Here is an 18,737-nt window from a genome sequence, read left to right on the forward strand (position 1 = left end):
AATGCATACCTAGTACAATGCAAATGCTATGTAAACCACTGTTGTGCTGCATTGTTTAGGGAATGGCAAGGGAAAAGTCTGTCCATGCTCAGAACAGATGCAATGTTTTGTTTTGTTTTCCTGAACAGTTTCAATCAACAGTAGGTTAAATCTGCAGATGTGGATCCCACAGATGCTGAGAACAGTAGTGTTGTTATCCATTTTACAGATAAAAAACAATGGAAACACAATAAGATTAAGCAATTTAATATGGGGACTGAACCCAAGCTGTCTGGCTACTGTACTGCCCAGATCATAGGCTTTGGAGACAGAAATTGGTCTCTAATCCTGCCTCTGCCACTTTGTAACTGCATAGTCTTAAATTAGTTCTTCAGCCTTTATTTAAAAAAAAAAAAAAACAAAAACATGTGAGGTAGCTATTCATAAGCATTTAGTACACTGATATACAATAAGCTCTCAGTACAGAGAAACTTTTCTTAAGTACCACTACATATTTTCTCCAGAGAATTAATTTTCTAGTTAACTGTGTTTCTTTAATATTTTGAGTAGGAAAAAGGTACCTGTTTCCTCCAACATTTAGTATCCAAAACTACTGATACAAATTTAAATATTTGTGCAAGGATACTTTATTTCTTTGCCCTATGAGTAACCCCAAAATCAAAAATACCATGTAGTTTCTTTCTTAAATCCTTACATCTTTAACCTGATGAATTCTTTTAAAAAAAAAAATTCATTTGACTCATAATTGCTCATAAAACATGGAGATCATCACCTTTATTTTATAGGTAAGAAAACTAGGATTCAGAAAAATAACTTGTTCTAAGAGAATAAGTACATTCAAATTAGTAGGTACATTTTACAAACCCAAGTTTTTTGAAGCCAAACCAGAAGAGCTCTTATTTATCTTTAAAATACTACTTCCATAAATCGGAAGGGGTTTGAGATACTGCTTGGAAGTCTAATAATCACGGTAACAATTTAATCGATTGAGGGGACAAACCCTCCAGAATCTCTAATCCTCAGAATCTTGGAGCTAAGCACGCAGTTCTGAGATTTTTAATAAGGTTCTCAACAAATTCACACTCAAAACAGAAATAAGAAGTCTACCTCTCCAAAAAATGATTTGTAAATTCCCCATCAGTTTTCAACAATGAATTTAAAAATTAATATAAAATCCTTCACGTAATCCTACCAAAAATAAAGGCGGATTTACATGAATCTTTTTAGGCTTTATTATTCAAAATTAAACAGTAGATATGTATGCCTTGCTTAGAACTTTAACCATTTATCAAAATATGAAAACAGCTACTAAGCCCAACAGAAAAATAAGTAAGTGGGACAACATGAGAAAATTTTTAGTTATTATTGACAAATACCTCTAGTATAATGCATACCTAGTAATATTCATTTAATCCTAAGTGAGCCATAGGGGACAGAGAGGTTAAGTAATTTGCCTAAATTCACAAAGCTGGTAAATCATGGAATCATGATACAAACCTAGGCAGTATGGTTTCAAATGGTCAATAAACACACAAAAATGTGTTTAAATTTATAATAAAAAACTGCCTAACTAAAACAATAAAATAATTTTTACCTATGACATTAGCAAAAATGAAACTACTTGGTTACAATCCTTAAACAAGTATTCTGATATATCATTAAAATTGTAAATTTAATGCTATTTTTAAGGGCAATTTGACAAAATCTAGAAAAGTTATAAATGAAAAAAACTTGTTACCCAATTTTTCTTATACCTATTCTTATGAAAACACAGGCAGTTATATACAGAGATTAATCTAGATTTGAAATAATGATCCCCAAAAAGATACAACTTAAGTATCCATCAACAGAGAACTAATAAAATAAATTACAGTGTATTTGCCCAATGTAATACTGAGTAGCTTTTAAAAAGCATAATTACATATTTGTTTGGGTGAATATGAGAAAATATTTTGGAGCTAGGAATGCAGCTCAGTAATAGGGCACTTGCCTAGTGTGCTTGAGCCCCTGGGTTCATTCCCCAGAATGGCAATCAATCCATATCTAAAAGTACATATATGATCAATATTGTAATTATTTCATAGAATAAAATGCATTTAAAAGTCCATGTGGAGCCAGGCATAGTGCCTATAATTCCAGTGACTCAGTAGGCTGAGGCAGGAAGACTGCAAGTCTGAGACAAGCCTTAGAAACTTATTGAGGCCCTAAGCAACTTAGTGAGACCCTGTCTCAAAATAAAAAATAAAAAGGGCTGGTGATGTAGCTCAGTAGTAAAGTGCCCCTGGGTTCAATCCCCAATACCTCAAGAAAAAGTTCATATAGGGTTTAAGGATCTGTATATGTACTGTGTGTGTATGTGTGTGTGTGTGTGTGTGTGTAAAATATATATTTATTTATGTGTGTGTAAAACATTTTTATATATGTGTATGTGTGTGTACTTATGCATACATATGCAAAGAAAATACTTGCTAATATCATAATAAGAAACAGCAACATTAATTGTCTTTAGGGAGTGAAAAAGAAAGCAGAGGAGAAAGGTGTTATATATGTACTTTTCCCTTAATACCACTGTTTAGCTTTGGTTTTCAGATTGTATAACAGTTTTATAGGTATGGAGCAAAACTTGGCTTTAAGATATAGAAAATTAAATACAGGTATTAGTGACCTGAGTATAGATTAAAATCATGTAAGGATCTCACAACTAATCCTCCTAAGAAAAAATAAATAAATAAAAAAAAATATCTAGAGGAAGGAAAAAAAAATCCCTAAAGGGAGAAGTTATAAACAGAAGAATCTACCCTCTTCTGTCTAGGATAATGGTCTAACTAGAGATGTTTTCCTTTATAATTATTCAGTACAAGAAATAAAAATTAAGAAGGCCAGCCAGAGACATAGTACAAACAACTAACCAAACAAACAAACTATCCTTTCTTCTTGTATTTAACTAGCTATATCAGTTTGGATGGTTGCTTGTTACCTCTGAAATTTAACTCAAATTCTAGGATCCTTCTTGATCGAAAATTTTTAATTATTTTATTTTGGCTTGAAGAAAGAATTCCCACATATCATAACCTAAGAATATGCAGCCACAGATAAATATGTACTAATGAACACAGCAATTTATTAAGGAGATGTTGCTGGCATGACCTCTGCCTTCTGTTAGGAGCTCGCCAGCCGTCAAGCTCCCATCACGTCCAGGTAGAGAAGGCACGTTCTTGGCTGTACACAGAGACAGAATGCTGCCAAGTACTAAGAACAACCAACAGCTCATTTTAGGTGCTTTCATTTTTATTTCTCTAAGAATTTCTTGAATACAAGCCAATCAGATCAGAGGTCTACCAAATTTTTTAAAATGCTAACTTGAAACAATATATTTTTCAATCTGTAAAATTAGCCACAATGATTAAAATCCACAATATACCCAATATTTGTGAGAATTGTGCTCCCAAACTCCCTTAAGAATGGACAACTCTGTGACAAACACTCTAAGAGTGAAGAATTAAAACCATCAGTTCAGGTATTTCATCCCTAGGAAGCACTGTGATCACCACTACATAGAACAAGAACTCAAAAAGAGTCTACACAGCTACTTTAAGGGTTGACGCATTAAGACTAACCAACCACCAAAGCAAGGGAGGGTGTGGGAAAGTGGAGAGTCACAGATCCTACTTTCTACTGCCGTGACTGTAGATGTGAATGAAATCTCTCATGTCAATGCTCTATGCTAGACCCAGGCCCACCCACTGGATACCCCTGAGGGCCATCCTCCTCAGCTTCAGGCACCTACCCAGTCAAAGCCTCCACCTCCTTCAGGCTGTTATGAAAAATAATATAGCACATCCTCTACCCAAAAAAAAGAAAGAAAGAAAAGAGTAGGTCTACTTTAAAATTTCCCTCTCATGAACTATAGTTGCCTGTATATGAAATCAAGTTTTTTTTTTTACTTTTCTGTAGAATAGAAATAAAACCTTGGAATTCCTCTTTCACAAAGGGCAAACAAATCATCTAGTAATTTTTAAGCTCTAATTTTAAAAAAAAGGAAAAAGAAAACAAATTCATACATAGAGTTTTTATGGGAACTCGGCTATATAGAGATGAAGCTCTATACAAAGACTATCTTTTTCATAGACAAATACATTTATTTAAAATTATTTGTGATATTGGATTCAATTAAGAGTACTATAAATTTATAATCTACAATTTCCCTATTATAAGTCTCCTTTTCATTGACACATATACGTATAAAAGGGGGCCCAAGTAAAAAAGTGTTGAGAGTTTTGCCACATCCTGTATGACAGCTCTCATGGGGCATGTTGTGTGGAAGTTTTATTGGCTATACGTAGTAGAAGGTCCAGGGCAACTGACTTCCCTTTCCTCTGACTCCAAAGCTTTCCATGCATATGCGCCTCACAGTAAACAGGAAGTTCATCATGAAACCAGTATGGCCCATATGTAAAGAATGCCCATATGTAAAAATGCTTCGTATGTGTTTCCTTCCTCTTCTCTTTCATCCTTTATATTTCCTTAAAAACATACTACAAAAAGCATGGGAGTTGAGGGCCCACCAAATACTAAGGTCTTCCTGAAAGAAGAATATGTTGAGGTGAAATTTTATCAATTGTATTTAGAAATCTATTCTTGAGGCTGGAGATGTAGCTAGCTTACCTAGCATGCATGAGACCCTGGGTTCAATCCCAGAAATGCAAAGAGTAGGTGTAGGGAGGAAGAAATCCCAGAAATGTAAAGAGTAGGGGTGTAGGGAGGAAGAATTAAACTACCATCTGACTCACAGCTTGCCCAGGAAAGGATAAAGATGGGAGAAGTACCTTTTTAGTACCCAAAGTAGATGGCAGGCTCGGTATTTGGGAATAGAATCATAGAAAGAAGTTTCTAAAATATCACTCTTTGCCTGAAATCAGCCCTGCCTTCTCTTCAATAGGAACAAGAAAAAAAAATTTTTTAAAGAGTTTCACTTATTCTTTAAGGTACCACACAGTTTTCTCAAGAAAGAAGATTAATGAATTATCTAAGCAGAAGCCAAATGTCAAGCTAGACAGTTCTGCAGAAGGTTCTCTCATTTAAAGCTGACAACATCCCTGTAAGGTACTTTTGTGATGTTACAAAATTAGTCCAGTAGCCCAGTGGTGGAGTATTTGCCCAGCATGGGTCAGGTCCTGAGTTCCCTCAAAAGGAAAGGAGAGGAAACTTGTCCAAGTTCAAGCTGAGATGTGAATCTGGTTCTTCTAATTCCAAAGTCTACGCTTCTTCTAAACTTTACAACTTGTAAGAGGGACACCAAAGTGAAAAACTGATGAAGGAACCAAAAAAACCAAAGGAACAAAACATTCTTGCTCCCACTAAAAAGCAGCCTAGTTCCATTCTATATTTAAATCATGTCCTAATATTTTGCAAAATTTGCTTTAATGCCCTGATAAAGAGAAATACATTACCTTTAGGGTAAATTATTTCTGCTTATTTTGTTGCTTAGGAAACATTTTTGGAGTCTGTTAACAGGATACCAAACATCTATAGCTCAGCAAGATAGTCACTGCACTAAATTCCTAAATAATAGTCCACAACCACAGAAAACAGGCAATGCGGCACAGAATAATGAAAAGCAGCTTCATATTTTCTGGATAAAACAAAGCATCATTTGTATTGAGGCATTTTTAGAAGGTACCACTAAAAACCAGACTGCAGCCTGGAATGGCTTAAAATACCAAGTTTAACAATCACATTGATGGCTTTTAAACTTTAGAGGCAAACAGCTTCCTTTTACTTCAAATTCAAAGTGAAGCATTAGATGCAAAGCTAACAGATTAATTCAGTGCACACACAGGCTTACAGACTATCCAGTGCCTTAATTAACACCATTACAAGTGTATTTAGCCAACCACCTGGGTTTTAATGATGGAAAGGTGAAGGCCAAATGTTTTTAATAAATTGCTTGAAACTAAGCTTCCCTGCTTAAAAAAAAAACAAGCAGAAAGAAAGACTAATAAATAGTTATCATTTGGCATATTAAGGAACTGTTCCTTAGTCTCCATTTTAATTGAGACAGTACCACAATTAAAAGTTTACAGATTTTTGCTCTTCTCCTCATCTTGGGCCTAATTCCACAACTGAACAACTAGGAGAGGGAGAGAGAACACAACATTATGGACTCAAGAATATCAAGAAGGCAGAAAAGGGGACACAGAGATGAAGAGGGGCCAGCTCCCCCGTAGGGAAGGCAAGAGGGCTTGCCTGCTAAACTTCAAAAGGGAGACCCAAATCTCCAAGTTCTAAAGAAAAAGCAAACACCATCCACTGTGAGCTGTGATTACATCGCAGACATTAGATAAAACTATGTTTCATTTCTTGAAGAGAAAAAAAAAAATCAAAGAACTAGCTGAGCCATTTACTTGCTGTGCGGAAGTAGTAGTTATTATCACCAACCATACTAGATATCTGTGCTTTGTTAGTTTTTGAAGGGGAGGAGACCTGAGCAGTATCTATAACTGAAGAATCTTCCAAGATGCACATGATGGTGGGAAGCAACATCCACCACACCCAATAGAAGGAAGCTAAGAAATCCCTATGCACTCTTGGTCACTCTTGCAGCTAGAACTCAGGTATGTGAACCAGGCTCAGCCTTTTACAAGCACCTACCTCACATGTTCTAATTTTTCTTGGATATTCTTTTTTTTTTTTTTTTTAGAGAGAGAGAGAGAGAGAGAATTTTTTAATATTCATTTCTCAGTTTTCGGCGGACACAACGTTTGTTTGTATGTGGTGCTGAGGATCGAACCCGGGCCGCACGCATGCCAGGCGAGCACACTACCGCTTGAGCCACATCCCCAGCCCTTGGATATTCTTAAGTGTTTTTTTTTTTAAGTTAAATTTTTATATGCATTTTATGTAGTGTTAAAAAAATGACAGAACTTTTACAAAAGTAAAATACTCTGAATGAACTACAATGTCATTATATATTTTATATTTTTCCAAACCCCATGAGTTGCTCAACACTGAGTAAACAACAATGTAACTACTGTCTTTGGGTGATAATATTGTGTCAATGTAGTTTCATCAACTATAATATATGCACCACTCTGATGGGGGTGGTTGATACTGGGGGAGGTCATGTCTGTGTGGGGCAAATCTCCATACCTTCCAATTTTGCTGTAAATCCTGAAACTGCACTTTTAAAAGAAGTTATTTAAAAACAAAAGATTGGGGGGCAGTGGGATAATAGATCAGTGGTAGAGCACTTTATTAGCATGTGTGAGGCCCAAGGTTAATCCCCAAAACCACACACACAAAAAAAATAAAATAAAACACAAAGGAGGGATCTCATTGGAGATTAAATAGAATGTAAGATAATTTTGGAAAAAAATAGTTAATTTAAAATAATGATATATTTACCTATTCAGAAATATGGTGTCTTTCCATTTATTCTTATTTTAAGACTTTATCAATAAAGTTTTATCATTTGTTTCAACATAAAGTCTGTGCATTTCTTCTTAAAGTTTTGTTGCTACTGTAATAGTTTTTGAACAGTGGCAAGGTACCAAAAAGATGCCAACTTCCTATGTTCCTCTAGTATCCACTCTAAACTCTCGTCAGCTCCAGATTGGATATCAGAACTCAGTATTTAATTTTTAAATTAAGTAACAGTTTAATAATAGTAACATGAAAGTTTTCTGATAGGAAAGGTCAGTTAAAATAAACATGTGGCAGAAGGTTGTCAACCTCTCTGGAGAGCTTTAAAATCAAGAGAGTGCCTCATATGCTTATTTTAGATCAAGGTCTTAGCATAAAAGAACAGGGAAAGGGGAGAAAAGAACCAGATGCCCTCATCTGGTTCTCCCTGCATTATGGTTTAATACCGATTTTTGATCACTTGGGTCTACTCAAGGTCAGGAGAAATACACAGCTCACTTGGAACAGTGGGAACAAGGTGAATGTGTTTCCTGAAAAAAACATTTTAAAGTTTTTAATATTGCATTCTCCAACACACCTCTATAGCCTCCAGAAAACACTTTTTGCCAGCTATAAGCATTTCATAAGTTAAAAAAAAAAAGTACAATCATAAAAAGAGAATTTTGTTCTTTTTGGAGTTTAGTTTACTCAATGGCTTTCAACAGCTTTAAATCACACTGTCTATAATATTTCAAATATCCTTATAAAATATAACTTGAGTTTCAACACCTGCCAACATTTTACCAATACTTTAAAGTAGATACATAATTCTTTTTAGGTACAAGAGAAGAGCTGGGGGGATAACAACTTTTTGATGCTTCTGAAAAATATTTGGTTTCTTTTGAAGAATGCTAAATTTAACTCTATTTTCCAAATTCGCAAAAAAAGTTCAACATAAAAGTACATATAGTAAAATATTGCCAGTGAAAATCTATAAAGGATGAAAAGCTTAACTCAATTTTTAGACATAATTTATATGATTATGAGTTCAAGCACAAAAGATTTTTCTTTTGTCTTTGCAACAAAGATTGGTTTAATTGGAAACAGTAGAGCAAAATTTTTCCATATTGAAGGAGAAATTATTACCCAAGTTTCAGAGCAGGCTTAGTAGATTAACCAGCTTTAATTTATAGAGAAATCTAGTTCTGATTTTTCTTAATATAATGAGCACTGGTACAGAACAACATACAAATGGTCAAATTTCAAACATTTTCCCCAGTCATCTTGTGACATAAGTTCATCAGGATTTAAAATCCAGTCTTTGTTCCCAACCTCACACAGCAAGATTCTAGTTAAGAGCAAACAGGCACATACCATATAGATGCTTTATGAGAAATGTTCCCATTGCTTTTCCAAGTTGGTTTACGTTAGTGAAAAAGCCATAGTGTGGGAATTATTATGAAGACAGGATTCAGAATAAGCAGTAGTTGCTCTTAAAGACCAAAGGGAGACATAAACCCAAGTCACATGCTCTGAAGCTGGAAAAGTTTCAAAGGCAAACTGTGTTCGCCGTCTGGCCTGTCTGAAAGGCACGAGTGCCTGAAGTCATTAATACTGTATTTCCCATGAGCCCCGCACTGGTCAAAGAGGATGGTAGGTCTATTTTGAAAGACTCCCTTACTGTGTAGGGAGTTTGGCCCTGAGTGAAAAACCTGCTGGTTGACAACTCCAGTCCAACAGACAGCTTAGGACCTAACTTCATGCTAGAAATTACAAAGGCTTCTAAAGAACAAAGTTTTAGAACTGGTGTCAGATGAGCCAATGCTTAAAAAAAAAAAAAAAATTACCAGCTTTCAAGGAACTAATGAGAAAGACATTTTGGCCTTGACCCAGAAAAGGATGAATGTACCCCTGGACAGAAATGATGTGAACTAAAATTTCTCCATAGTAACAATTCTAATTAATTATTCAAAGCTAGGAGTTGATTTTCTAAGGTTATGAGCTAACTACAGTCTCCTGTTTATATCATTAAAATCTGGTTTCTTCTATTCTTTGTATCTGCTTACCCAAGCATTAAATGAGAAGCTTATAATGAAATCTTAACAGCAAACCTATAATAAAGGCTCTACTTTTAAGGTGAGTTTGCCATTTTGCAGACTTGGTTTAAGAGATAATTAGCAATAAATAGAAATTTTGTCCAGGTTCCACATAACCCAAACATTTATAAGACTATTTACTATCTTTTAGAAGTACAGAAACAACAGATATTAACAATATTCTCATAGGGCATTGTAAGATCTTTCAAATTGAAGAGTTAACCATAATTTGATGATGTTTCAGTAAAAAGTACTTACCTGTACTCTTAACAGAAATCAAAACTGAAATGTTATTTGATATATAGTAACTCAAAAAAACAAGCCATTCACCAACAAGACCAGATTAACATGAGTTTACAGAGTAAAATGTAACATTTCAGTGTAGCTGATTCCTGCCCCCAGACTTGTACAAAACAAGCAGACATCACACAGTTTTTCTATCAAGAGAAATAGAGCATAACACTGAGTGGTCACCAGAATAACCTTGAAGACATCACTCAGCATGTAATGCCATTAGGATCACAATGACCACACATGCACCAGTACTCTATGGACAGGAAAGAAACCCAAGCCAAATTAAGCAGCTCTTCTCAAAAGGAAAACTAGCAGTCCGGCAGTAAGTGGAAGTACACCTGTTAGGAGTAAAATCTGATACTCAAAAAGATGAGACTCAGTCAGCCAACAAACAGTTGGTCAAGCATACAAAATGCAACTGCATGTGGAACATGGGAAAGAGCTTTCTAGAAATCAAATCCCTTAATATCTTTAACTCTGACTGCCTCTGGATCTGAATGACCTGCTAAAATGATGAACATTTAAAGACTTCTGGCGGGGAGGATTTGGTTCATAACCCAAATTCAATTTTTCAAAGTCCCACTTTTCACAAGAAAGTTCGGGCATATATTGAGTTTCTCATAGCCACCAGGATGCTATTTGTTCTAACCCTGTCTGACCCACTCCCCAGAGAAGCATCCACCCGGCCTGAGCCAAGCTACCCAACACTGCCCACGGTGCTTGCCCAACCCATTCCTAAACACATACCCGTTTCCTTCTTGTTTCCCTTTCCTCCCTCTCGGCTCTTCTTCAGCACAGCCTTTAACATTTTCAACACTCTTTGGTCTCTGAGGAGAAAAGGAAGGGAGAGGAGTTAAAGGTTGGAAAAGATGGAATACAACTTGTGTACTGACGTTAAGTGGTAACCTGTGTTTATACAGATCACTTAGATAATACAAAAGCACCTATAGTTTTATCAGATTCCTGTTAACAAACTGGTGGGAAACTAAATATGAAGACACAAGAAATGTTTAACGACTTTTAATGAAGTGATCAGAAGTTTACTGTCTTGTATATGTAAGTTATGAAAAACACACTAGTGCATTCTCAGCATTCCACATCTGATTAAGGTTCTGAGGCTAAACCTGGGTACACTACTATAAGATATCTGGCGTGGTAATACCATCTTCCAACCTTAGTTCATCAAAAAAAGGAAATGTCAGAAGATGAAGTCAAAAAGATAATGGTTCATAAGGATGCTCTGTGGCCTAAGGTAATGTTTTACATGTACTACTCACTAAATAATCACAAGGAAAACATTTTGAAAAGTTATTGAAATGGAATAATAAGCATTTGCAGAACAAATACAAGGGGAGCACAAATATTAAGGGGAGCACATTTTAACCCTAGTGTTAGGCAACATGTCTAAACAGCACACACTCCTGTATGTTTTTACTATATATAGTTAAGACTTTGGGATGGGAAAGGAAGGCATGTAGAAGGGGCTGTGGCATTATGATCAAATTCTTTATCAGAATGAGCTGTATTTTTAAGCAGGGCTTTCTTGGGCTTGTAAACACAACACAATAGCCTAGGCCTGAGATGAAACAGGAAACCATCCCTATAGCAAGAGGCAGACAATAAGACTATTATTTCATCATGAAGCTAATGTCCTTCAGCTCTCTCTTCGCTCACTAACTCAGATGATGGCTGGACAACCCCAAACACTAGCAAATCCTGTGGGTCATGTTACCATCCCAACTTTGCTGATGCACTAAGTGAGGAAAGTAGAAGGCAATCAGATGGCTCTTGAACAGCTGGGGGAGTGGAGGGCAGGGAGGAGCTAAGTAGAAAAAGGCTCCTGAACCTGCCTAGCTAACTTGAATGCTTCAAAAATGCCTCAGTAACACCCCCTTCCACCTCTCAACTCCTGGAGGAAAGCAGAGGTTTTGTGGGGTTCACTGAGAAGGATAAGGAGCCCCAATGTGCTGCCATTCACAGAACCACACAACATAAGCAAGCAGAGTGACCTTTCTTATCATTTAGCCCAGGCTTGTATTTATTTTTCCAAGTGCTTTGTTTTATCGATGAAGAAACAGAGACCCTGGGAGGCGGACTTGCCCAGGGGTCACTCAGCTAATTACAGCAGGGCCAGAATCCAAATCTGCAGAGGCCCAACAAGGGTTTGCCTTCCTCTGCTCAACTGGCTGGCTGGCTGGCTGGCTGGCTGGCTGGACTCTCCTCTCAGATGAATAAAAGCTTCGGGCAAACACACAAACAAAACGGAGGGATACTAGGAAGATAATATCTTAGGGAGAATTTGGAAAAAGCCATAGTGGTTATTAGGGTTAAATCGCCTTACAAACAAGTCTACACACAAAGAGGGTGGCTCATAGCCTAATTCTGTTTTTTAAATGCTACTTAAATGGGTCCTAGTGAAAAGACCTAGGTTTCAGTAAAAAGCCAACAATGAATCTGGAAGAGGGCATGTATGCTTCCATATAGGGCACCTGTGGCAAAACAAACTTCTCCTGCTTTAAACAAACATGCAAAATGTTGTAATATAAAAAAAAAGACAGGAGAAATTAAACACATAATGCCTAATACACACAGACATTTTCTTTTTGTAATCAATCAAGCTTCAGGGTTTGTAATAAGCAAAGACTACAGGCTTAAAAAAAAAAAAAAATACTGACAGCCATGCCATCAAGGCTTCTCCACAGCCCCTTGTACAACCTGTGGTGACTCTTCCAGAGGCCTGTATTTACCTGGATGTCTGACCAGCTAAGCCCCATCATGTCCATGAAGCTGCGTACCAATTTGCAGCAGATCTAACCTGTCACTCAGAACATCCATGCCACACAGCAAGGACAAGGTGACACTGACTTTGGTGTCTCGTTCCAGACAACTTGCTTGCTGATTTGGAGCATGTCAACTGTTTTCAAGATAGTCGCATCTTCCACATCTGTGGTCTTGAGGTAAGTGAAAAAGGATATTAAATATCTGCTGATTTTTTTCTTCCAGTTCCTGCTTTCCTCCATAAATAGCAACTCTGGGGAAAGAGCTTGAATTGTATTCTAAAAGTGTTCAGTTACCTAGAGAAACTCACGGATTATACCTAGTGCAAAAGCAAGGACCCTAATACCACTACAACATGTACACATGCACTTACACAAACACACACATGGGAAAGGAAAAAATAAGACTTCCCAGAAAGTTCAGTTCTGAAATTAGCAAAGATCCACATGGAGCTATTCAAAGTCATTTGGAAGTCCCAATACTCCTGGTCTAGCATCCATAACTGGAACCTGATATTTATGAAAAGATCTAAAGATTGTGCCCATCTGAAAGGGAATGGTTAGAAAGAGCAGCTGTAAGAAAAGGCTAGAGGCCAACACTGTATATTCCAAAGAAGACTATCTAGCACACTTGACAGCATCTATGAACTTATGAACATACACCCCACAGAGTTCTGGAAATGGATGCAGTGCACTATCAGAGCCAGATACTCTTAAACATTGGTGTGACACAACTACTTCCCCTTGTTCTGACTCTGTAATTTGGTTCCTTTCTTAAGCTGCCAACAGTGGGGAGAGAGTGTACTGGTCCAGTCACTACAACTGTGTGACCTGTGCTAAGATTCAGGGCATAAATTAATAAACCGGTACTCTGGCTTTAAACAAAAGCTTTCGTGAGCTTTGTCAAAGGGAGTCACTTTGCCAACTCCCATCCATTTAAGACATTCAGAATACTGAGTTTATGACCCCAGTTAGGAGACCAAAAATAAGACAAAGGTAAATTCTTCAGTGGCAATGCCACCATGAAGCAGACCTGTGATGGCAGCCAGCAAGGGCTCCCTAAATACACCCTCTGCTTTCTCTCACACTTCCCTTCCAGCAGTAACTTCAACTACTGTCACTTTTCCCCTGAAAAGGTCAACGCTGACCTGTCATGAACAAGAACAAAAACAAGAATGATGTAAACCAGCCTTCCAGACACAGTAATTCAGACCCAGCTGATTAGAGCCCCACACATCGAACAGAAACTGCCAGAAGCTATCAAGTTGCTACTGGAGAACCACGCAGATGATGAGAAAGAACTCAGGACAGTACTGAGGAAGGTACTTAGGCCTGTTTGTTTAGATTCTTCCTGGCCTCTTGGTACAGGGCAGGACTCCTTGGAATGAAGGTCTTATGACCTACTTTCAGGCAAGAAAGTAAAAACCTCCTTTATGACAATGCTCAGGGGAAAGGGCAGGAGGAGTCAGGGAGATCTTCTTGCTTCTTCAGCTCTCAACTGGTAAAGGGCTGTATTTTTAGGCTATCAAGTTATGAGTTCCAATAAGAAGAAAGGTCAACCTCTAGGTTATTGCAACTGAAATAAACTAGAAGAAAATTTCCTATGAAGTTCATTTAAAAGAAAATAAAAGACAGGTATGATGGCACTTGCCTATACTCCCAGAGAGTGAAGCAGGAGGGCTGCAAGCTATAGGCCAACCTCAGCAATTTAAAGAGACCTTGTATCAAAATAAAATAAAAAGGGATGAAGAGGTATCTCAGTGGTAAGCTCCTCTGGGTTCAATCCCCAGTACCACTGGTGGGTGAGGGGGTTTTAATATGACATTACCCCTGGAAGGCTAATGACTTGAAGTCAACTAAATGCCCTTATTTTCTATTATCACTCCTTATCTATGTTTCCCAGATGCCACAGACTCTTCCTCTTAAAACCTCCAAAAGTTAAATAGACCATTAAAAGCTTACTTTCACTTCTGATATTTCTCCTTTAGCATATCAAGTTTTGGGGAAAAGGTACCATATCTCTGTCATGTGTCAGAATCCTGCACAGCATATTACATTAGCATCTAAATTGTAACTAAAATCACCCCAGGTAAAAATGACAAGATAATTTCAAAACACAACACAATCTACCTAAGTTTACCATCACAATGGCAAATATCATAGCTTGTCTGAAATCACAGAAGAGCACTAACATTAAGATTCTCCTTTTTGTGAGTGCCATACTGCCACTGCCTATCTACAATTTCAAGTGCAAGCTCAGAGCTGAGGACACTGACTATGTTTATTCTTTAATACATACAAACAGAAGCCATAACACAGGCTTTGCACATACTCTGTTCTTAATATTGTTGACAGATTTAACCAGGCTGCGATGAACACAGATGAGAGATTTCCTCCTGAATCAAGCAGTCAACCAATATTTACAGCACTTTATAATGGACAGAGAGCATTCCTATATATTCTCATTCACCAGGAATGCAAGTAAACTCAGTTAAATCCAAAGTGACATCAGGGAATCAAATATGAGGGAAGATAAATGCTGCATTTCATAATATCCTTTCCTAACCACACCTAAAATAACTTTTAAAAAATCAGACCAGTTATCCCAAATACCTAACTCTTATACTTTTTAAGAACCATCTCCCATTAAACCATTCATTGGCCTTAGATCAAAATCCTGAAGATGCTTTTATGTAACTAAATAAAGCCATAGTAGTAATATTTATAAGTGAAACCCTGAAAATTATGTTGCATAAAAGTATTAAGAACTATTTTTTACATCCTTAATGTTAATCGTTCATAAGGTTTCTTTAAACCTAGTTAATTCAATTTATCTAGTTGTAAGCATGTCTTCTACAGGACTGCCTTTAGAACTTTGTATTAGCAATATCCATTGTTCACCAAAAGAAAGGAAATGGGTGGTGGCAGTAGGTCTGTAGCAGCCTACAAGATAAATAATACAGAATAGAGCAAATAAGAGAAAACAAAGCCAAATACAGAACACAAAAGGGGGCGAGGGGACACCCCAACTGTTGGCTGAAGTTTATGGGAAACCTTGCAGTTACAGAAGGGCCCTGAAAGTAAGTGCCACTTCTCCAACACTGAAAGATCCCAGGAGGTTGGGGGAGCTACCCATGGATGAATGCTTGAAATTCTAGAATCCCTCTCACATTTCTGCCCCCTGTGGTAGAAAAAAAATCTAGGAATCAACAGACCTGGTCCCTCAGCAATGCAACTGGGAAAGGTAAGGGAACTTCTCCAGGATGCAGAGGCTTCGTCCAGAAAGGAGTTAAAAACATCCAGAAAAACAATTACAACAAGGAAAGAACTGGCTTTCAGGTTTTCTTATCTTGCATAGCCGGGAAGGAGGGTACCAGCAAATTGTAATTTACTCTCTACTAACACAAAAGCCCAATCATTCAGTCTTTATTCAAACCCATTCTATAAACTGAAGCTCCAATTCTACTGTTCCTTTCGGTATTGTTAGATTTATCTTGGGCAAAAAGACCTCAGATTTAAGTCATTAAAAATGAAGGCACATTTACATTCATAAATAATGTGAATTTTTAAGCAAAGTTTTAGGCATGAAATTCAAACTCAAAATTAGGTGGAAACTATTATGATAAAATCACTTTTGACCTGTGATTAAAATATTCTGTAGTAAGATATATGTAAGTTGTTTCAGACAGAGTTTTTTTTTAAACAAAAACCTCTGACTCTTTAAAGTCATCATTTAAAGTTGCTAGAATATTACTACACAACTTTGTTGAAAGAAGTCCTCATTTTATAACTATCTTAAAGAAATTTCATTTTTAGAGGAAAATAAACCTACTTTCTTCTGTATACAAAAGTCATTTTTTATATACTGTGGAGGGATTTATTCAGTTCAACTTTTAACCCTGCTTCCTCCGTAAAGCCTACCCAGGCTCCAGTGACTTAAAAGATGTATTTTCTCCAATTCTGTATCCCACCTCATACTGATATATGATTATCAATCAAAATTATGGTAGAAAAGGTTGAACTCTACAAATCCCCCATAGCACCAGCAATGTACCTTATATGCAATAAGTATCTTTAAATAAATGTAACGAGTTTACTGTGGAAAGGAAATCAAAATCAATGGCAAGAGATTTTGATTAACAATTTAGGAATTCTTGCTGAGAGCAGTGGTGCATGCTTATAATCCCAGCAACTCCGGAGGCTGAGGCAGGAGGATTGCAAGTTCAAGGTTAGCTTCAGAAACTTAGTGAGACCCTGTGTCCAGACAAAAAAATAAAAAGACCTGGGGGTGTAGCTCAGTTGTAAAGCACCCCTAAGTTCAATCCCGACTACCCCCCCCCACAAAAAAAAATTAGAATTCTTTTGATACCATGAACTAATTTGCAATTTTATGGTCAAAATTATCTAGTTTATACATTAAGAACAGGACATTTACAGAACAGCATCTGTTCTGTGAGGACATCTGAAGCACTGGCTACAGGAAGGTTTTATTTTGGTATTTCAAATATGCACCCAGAAGGGATGGGGCAATGACAGAAAAGCCAAAATCTAAAATCAGTACTTTCCCTCTCAAACCAGGATGGGCTCAGACAAGGAAGTAACAAAGGGCAGCATTTCTGGCAATAATCGCTGTGCCTCTGAGGACAGTGGCTGTTGTGGTGAGCTCCTGCTCACCATAGGCTCTTGAATTCCCTCTCACATATGCTCCCACCCAAGTCTTACCTTCCTTCCCTAACAGGAGACAAAATACCTGCAAAATTATCACTATTGTGACCACTCAGGTATCACTTCTATTAGAAAAAGCAAAGAATTTCATAAGCCACCTCGACACTCACCTTGCTGTCTTCTAGAAGCCTTCTACCATTTTACCTGCTTATCACCTGCTCCCCACAGCTGGGAGCCTCTGGAAGCCTCAGGACTTTCCCCATCCCAACCCCCACAGTATGTTTTCTCACTTTAACATCAAGAATGGTTGTAGAGGGCTGGGGCTGTAGCTCAGTGGCAGAGCACTCGCCTAGCACTTGCTTAGCACATAAACAAAACAAATGTATGCTGTCCATCTACAACTACAAAAATAAAAACAATTAGAAAAAAAAGGAATGGCTATGGAGGAACATAATTTTAATCGATCTATAATTCTCAAAAGGAATGGTTGTGCCTCAAAACACTGTTATTCTTCAATGAATTAAAGTAAGTTCAACATCCTCAGTTAAAATGCAAAGCCCTGAGCAACGGAGAAGCTTGCCCAGGCTCTCTGGGGCTAATAAGAGACAAAAATGGTAACAATCTGATTTTCTAATTGAGGAATGAGCACTGAGCTAGTGTTGGGGCTCAGAAAACAATGCCCTAGCTTTGGCCTGCCAAGTACTTTGAACTGAAGGAGAATGATAGGCTTCAGATGCAAAGTCTCTCTGACCTTCTGACCTTTCTCCTGTTTCGCTTTCTTCCCCAAGGGAAACCAGAATTCCTCCTTTCCTAGGTGAGTCATAGAAACTGAAAACCATTTCCCCTAAAGAAAGCCATAAAACCTAGAAATTTTCCCTTAATGTTTCCCTGCCACCCCCTTTATTGAGGGGGGCAGTACTGGGACTTGAACCCACGGGCACTCAACCACTGAGCTACATTCCCAGTCCTTTTGAGACAGGGTCTCACTAAATTGCTGAGGCTGGCCTCAAACTTGCAATCCTCCTGCCTCAGACTCAAATTGCTGGGATTACAGACCAGTTGCTGGAATTATTACACCAGTTCCTTCCCCTGCCTCTCCATGGAGGAGTTGTTCATAGGGAAATTCTCAGACCCACTTTGTCTGATACACAAGGCTTTCATACCAGGAGGGCCCTGCCCCACACCAGGAATAAAAATAAAAATACTACAGAAGCAGTACAAGAATCTGAACACACAGGACTTGCTGGGTGCCCCCCTTAGTCTATTACCATCATACCCTTTTGTTCACTCAGTTCTGCTGTGGTACTTTCTTCAAACCGAAGCATAAAAGTGGACAGTTATCCCCTGGTCTTTGGGTCCTCATTTCTGAAGACCCTGTTTCACATAAAAGTTGGATTCATATTGTTGAGCTCGTCTCTTGTTAACCTGTCATTTGTTATAGGACTCTCGGCTGTGACTCTATGACAGCTAAGAAAAGGTATCATTCCATTCTCATCCTTGCACC

The 18,737-nt window shown here is 37.6% G+C and overlaps 1 protein-coding gene across 10 annotated transcripts in view; it reads right to left on the reverse strand.

Moving 5' to 3' along the window:
- Positions 1-18,737, reverse strand: part of Tanc1 (tetratricopeptide repeat, ankyrin repeat and coiled-coil containing 1) — a 225,795-nt gene that overhangs the window by 132,759 nt on the left and 74,299 nt on the right. For all 10 annotated transcript variants that reach the window (XM_071619154.1, XM_071619151.1, XM_071619157.1 and 7 more), the window contains exon 3: positions 10,539-10,618. In XM_071619154.1, the coding sequence (XP_071475255.1) occupies positions 10,539-10,599 (61 nt within the window). In that variant the 5' untranslated portion in view covers positions 10,600-10,618. The remainder of the gene's footprint in view (positions 1-10,538; positions 10,619-18,737) is intronic.

This window comes from Marmota flaviventris, chromosome 11 (genome assembly GCF_047511675.1).
Source record: "Marmota flaviventris isolate mMarFla1 chromosome 11, mMarFla1.hap1, whole genome shotgun sequence".
Lineage (NCBI taxonomy): Eukaryota > Metazoa > Chordata > Mammalia > Rodentia > Sciuridae > Marmota > Marmota flaviventris.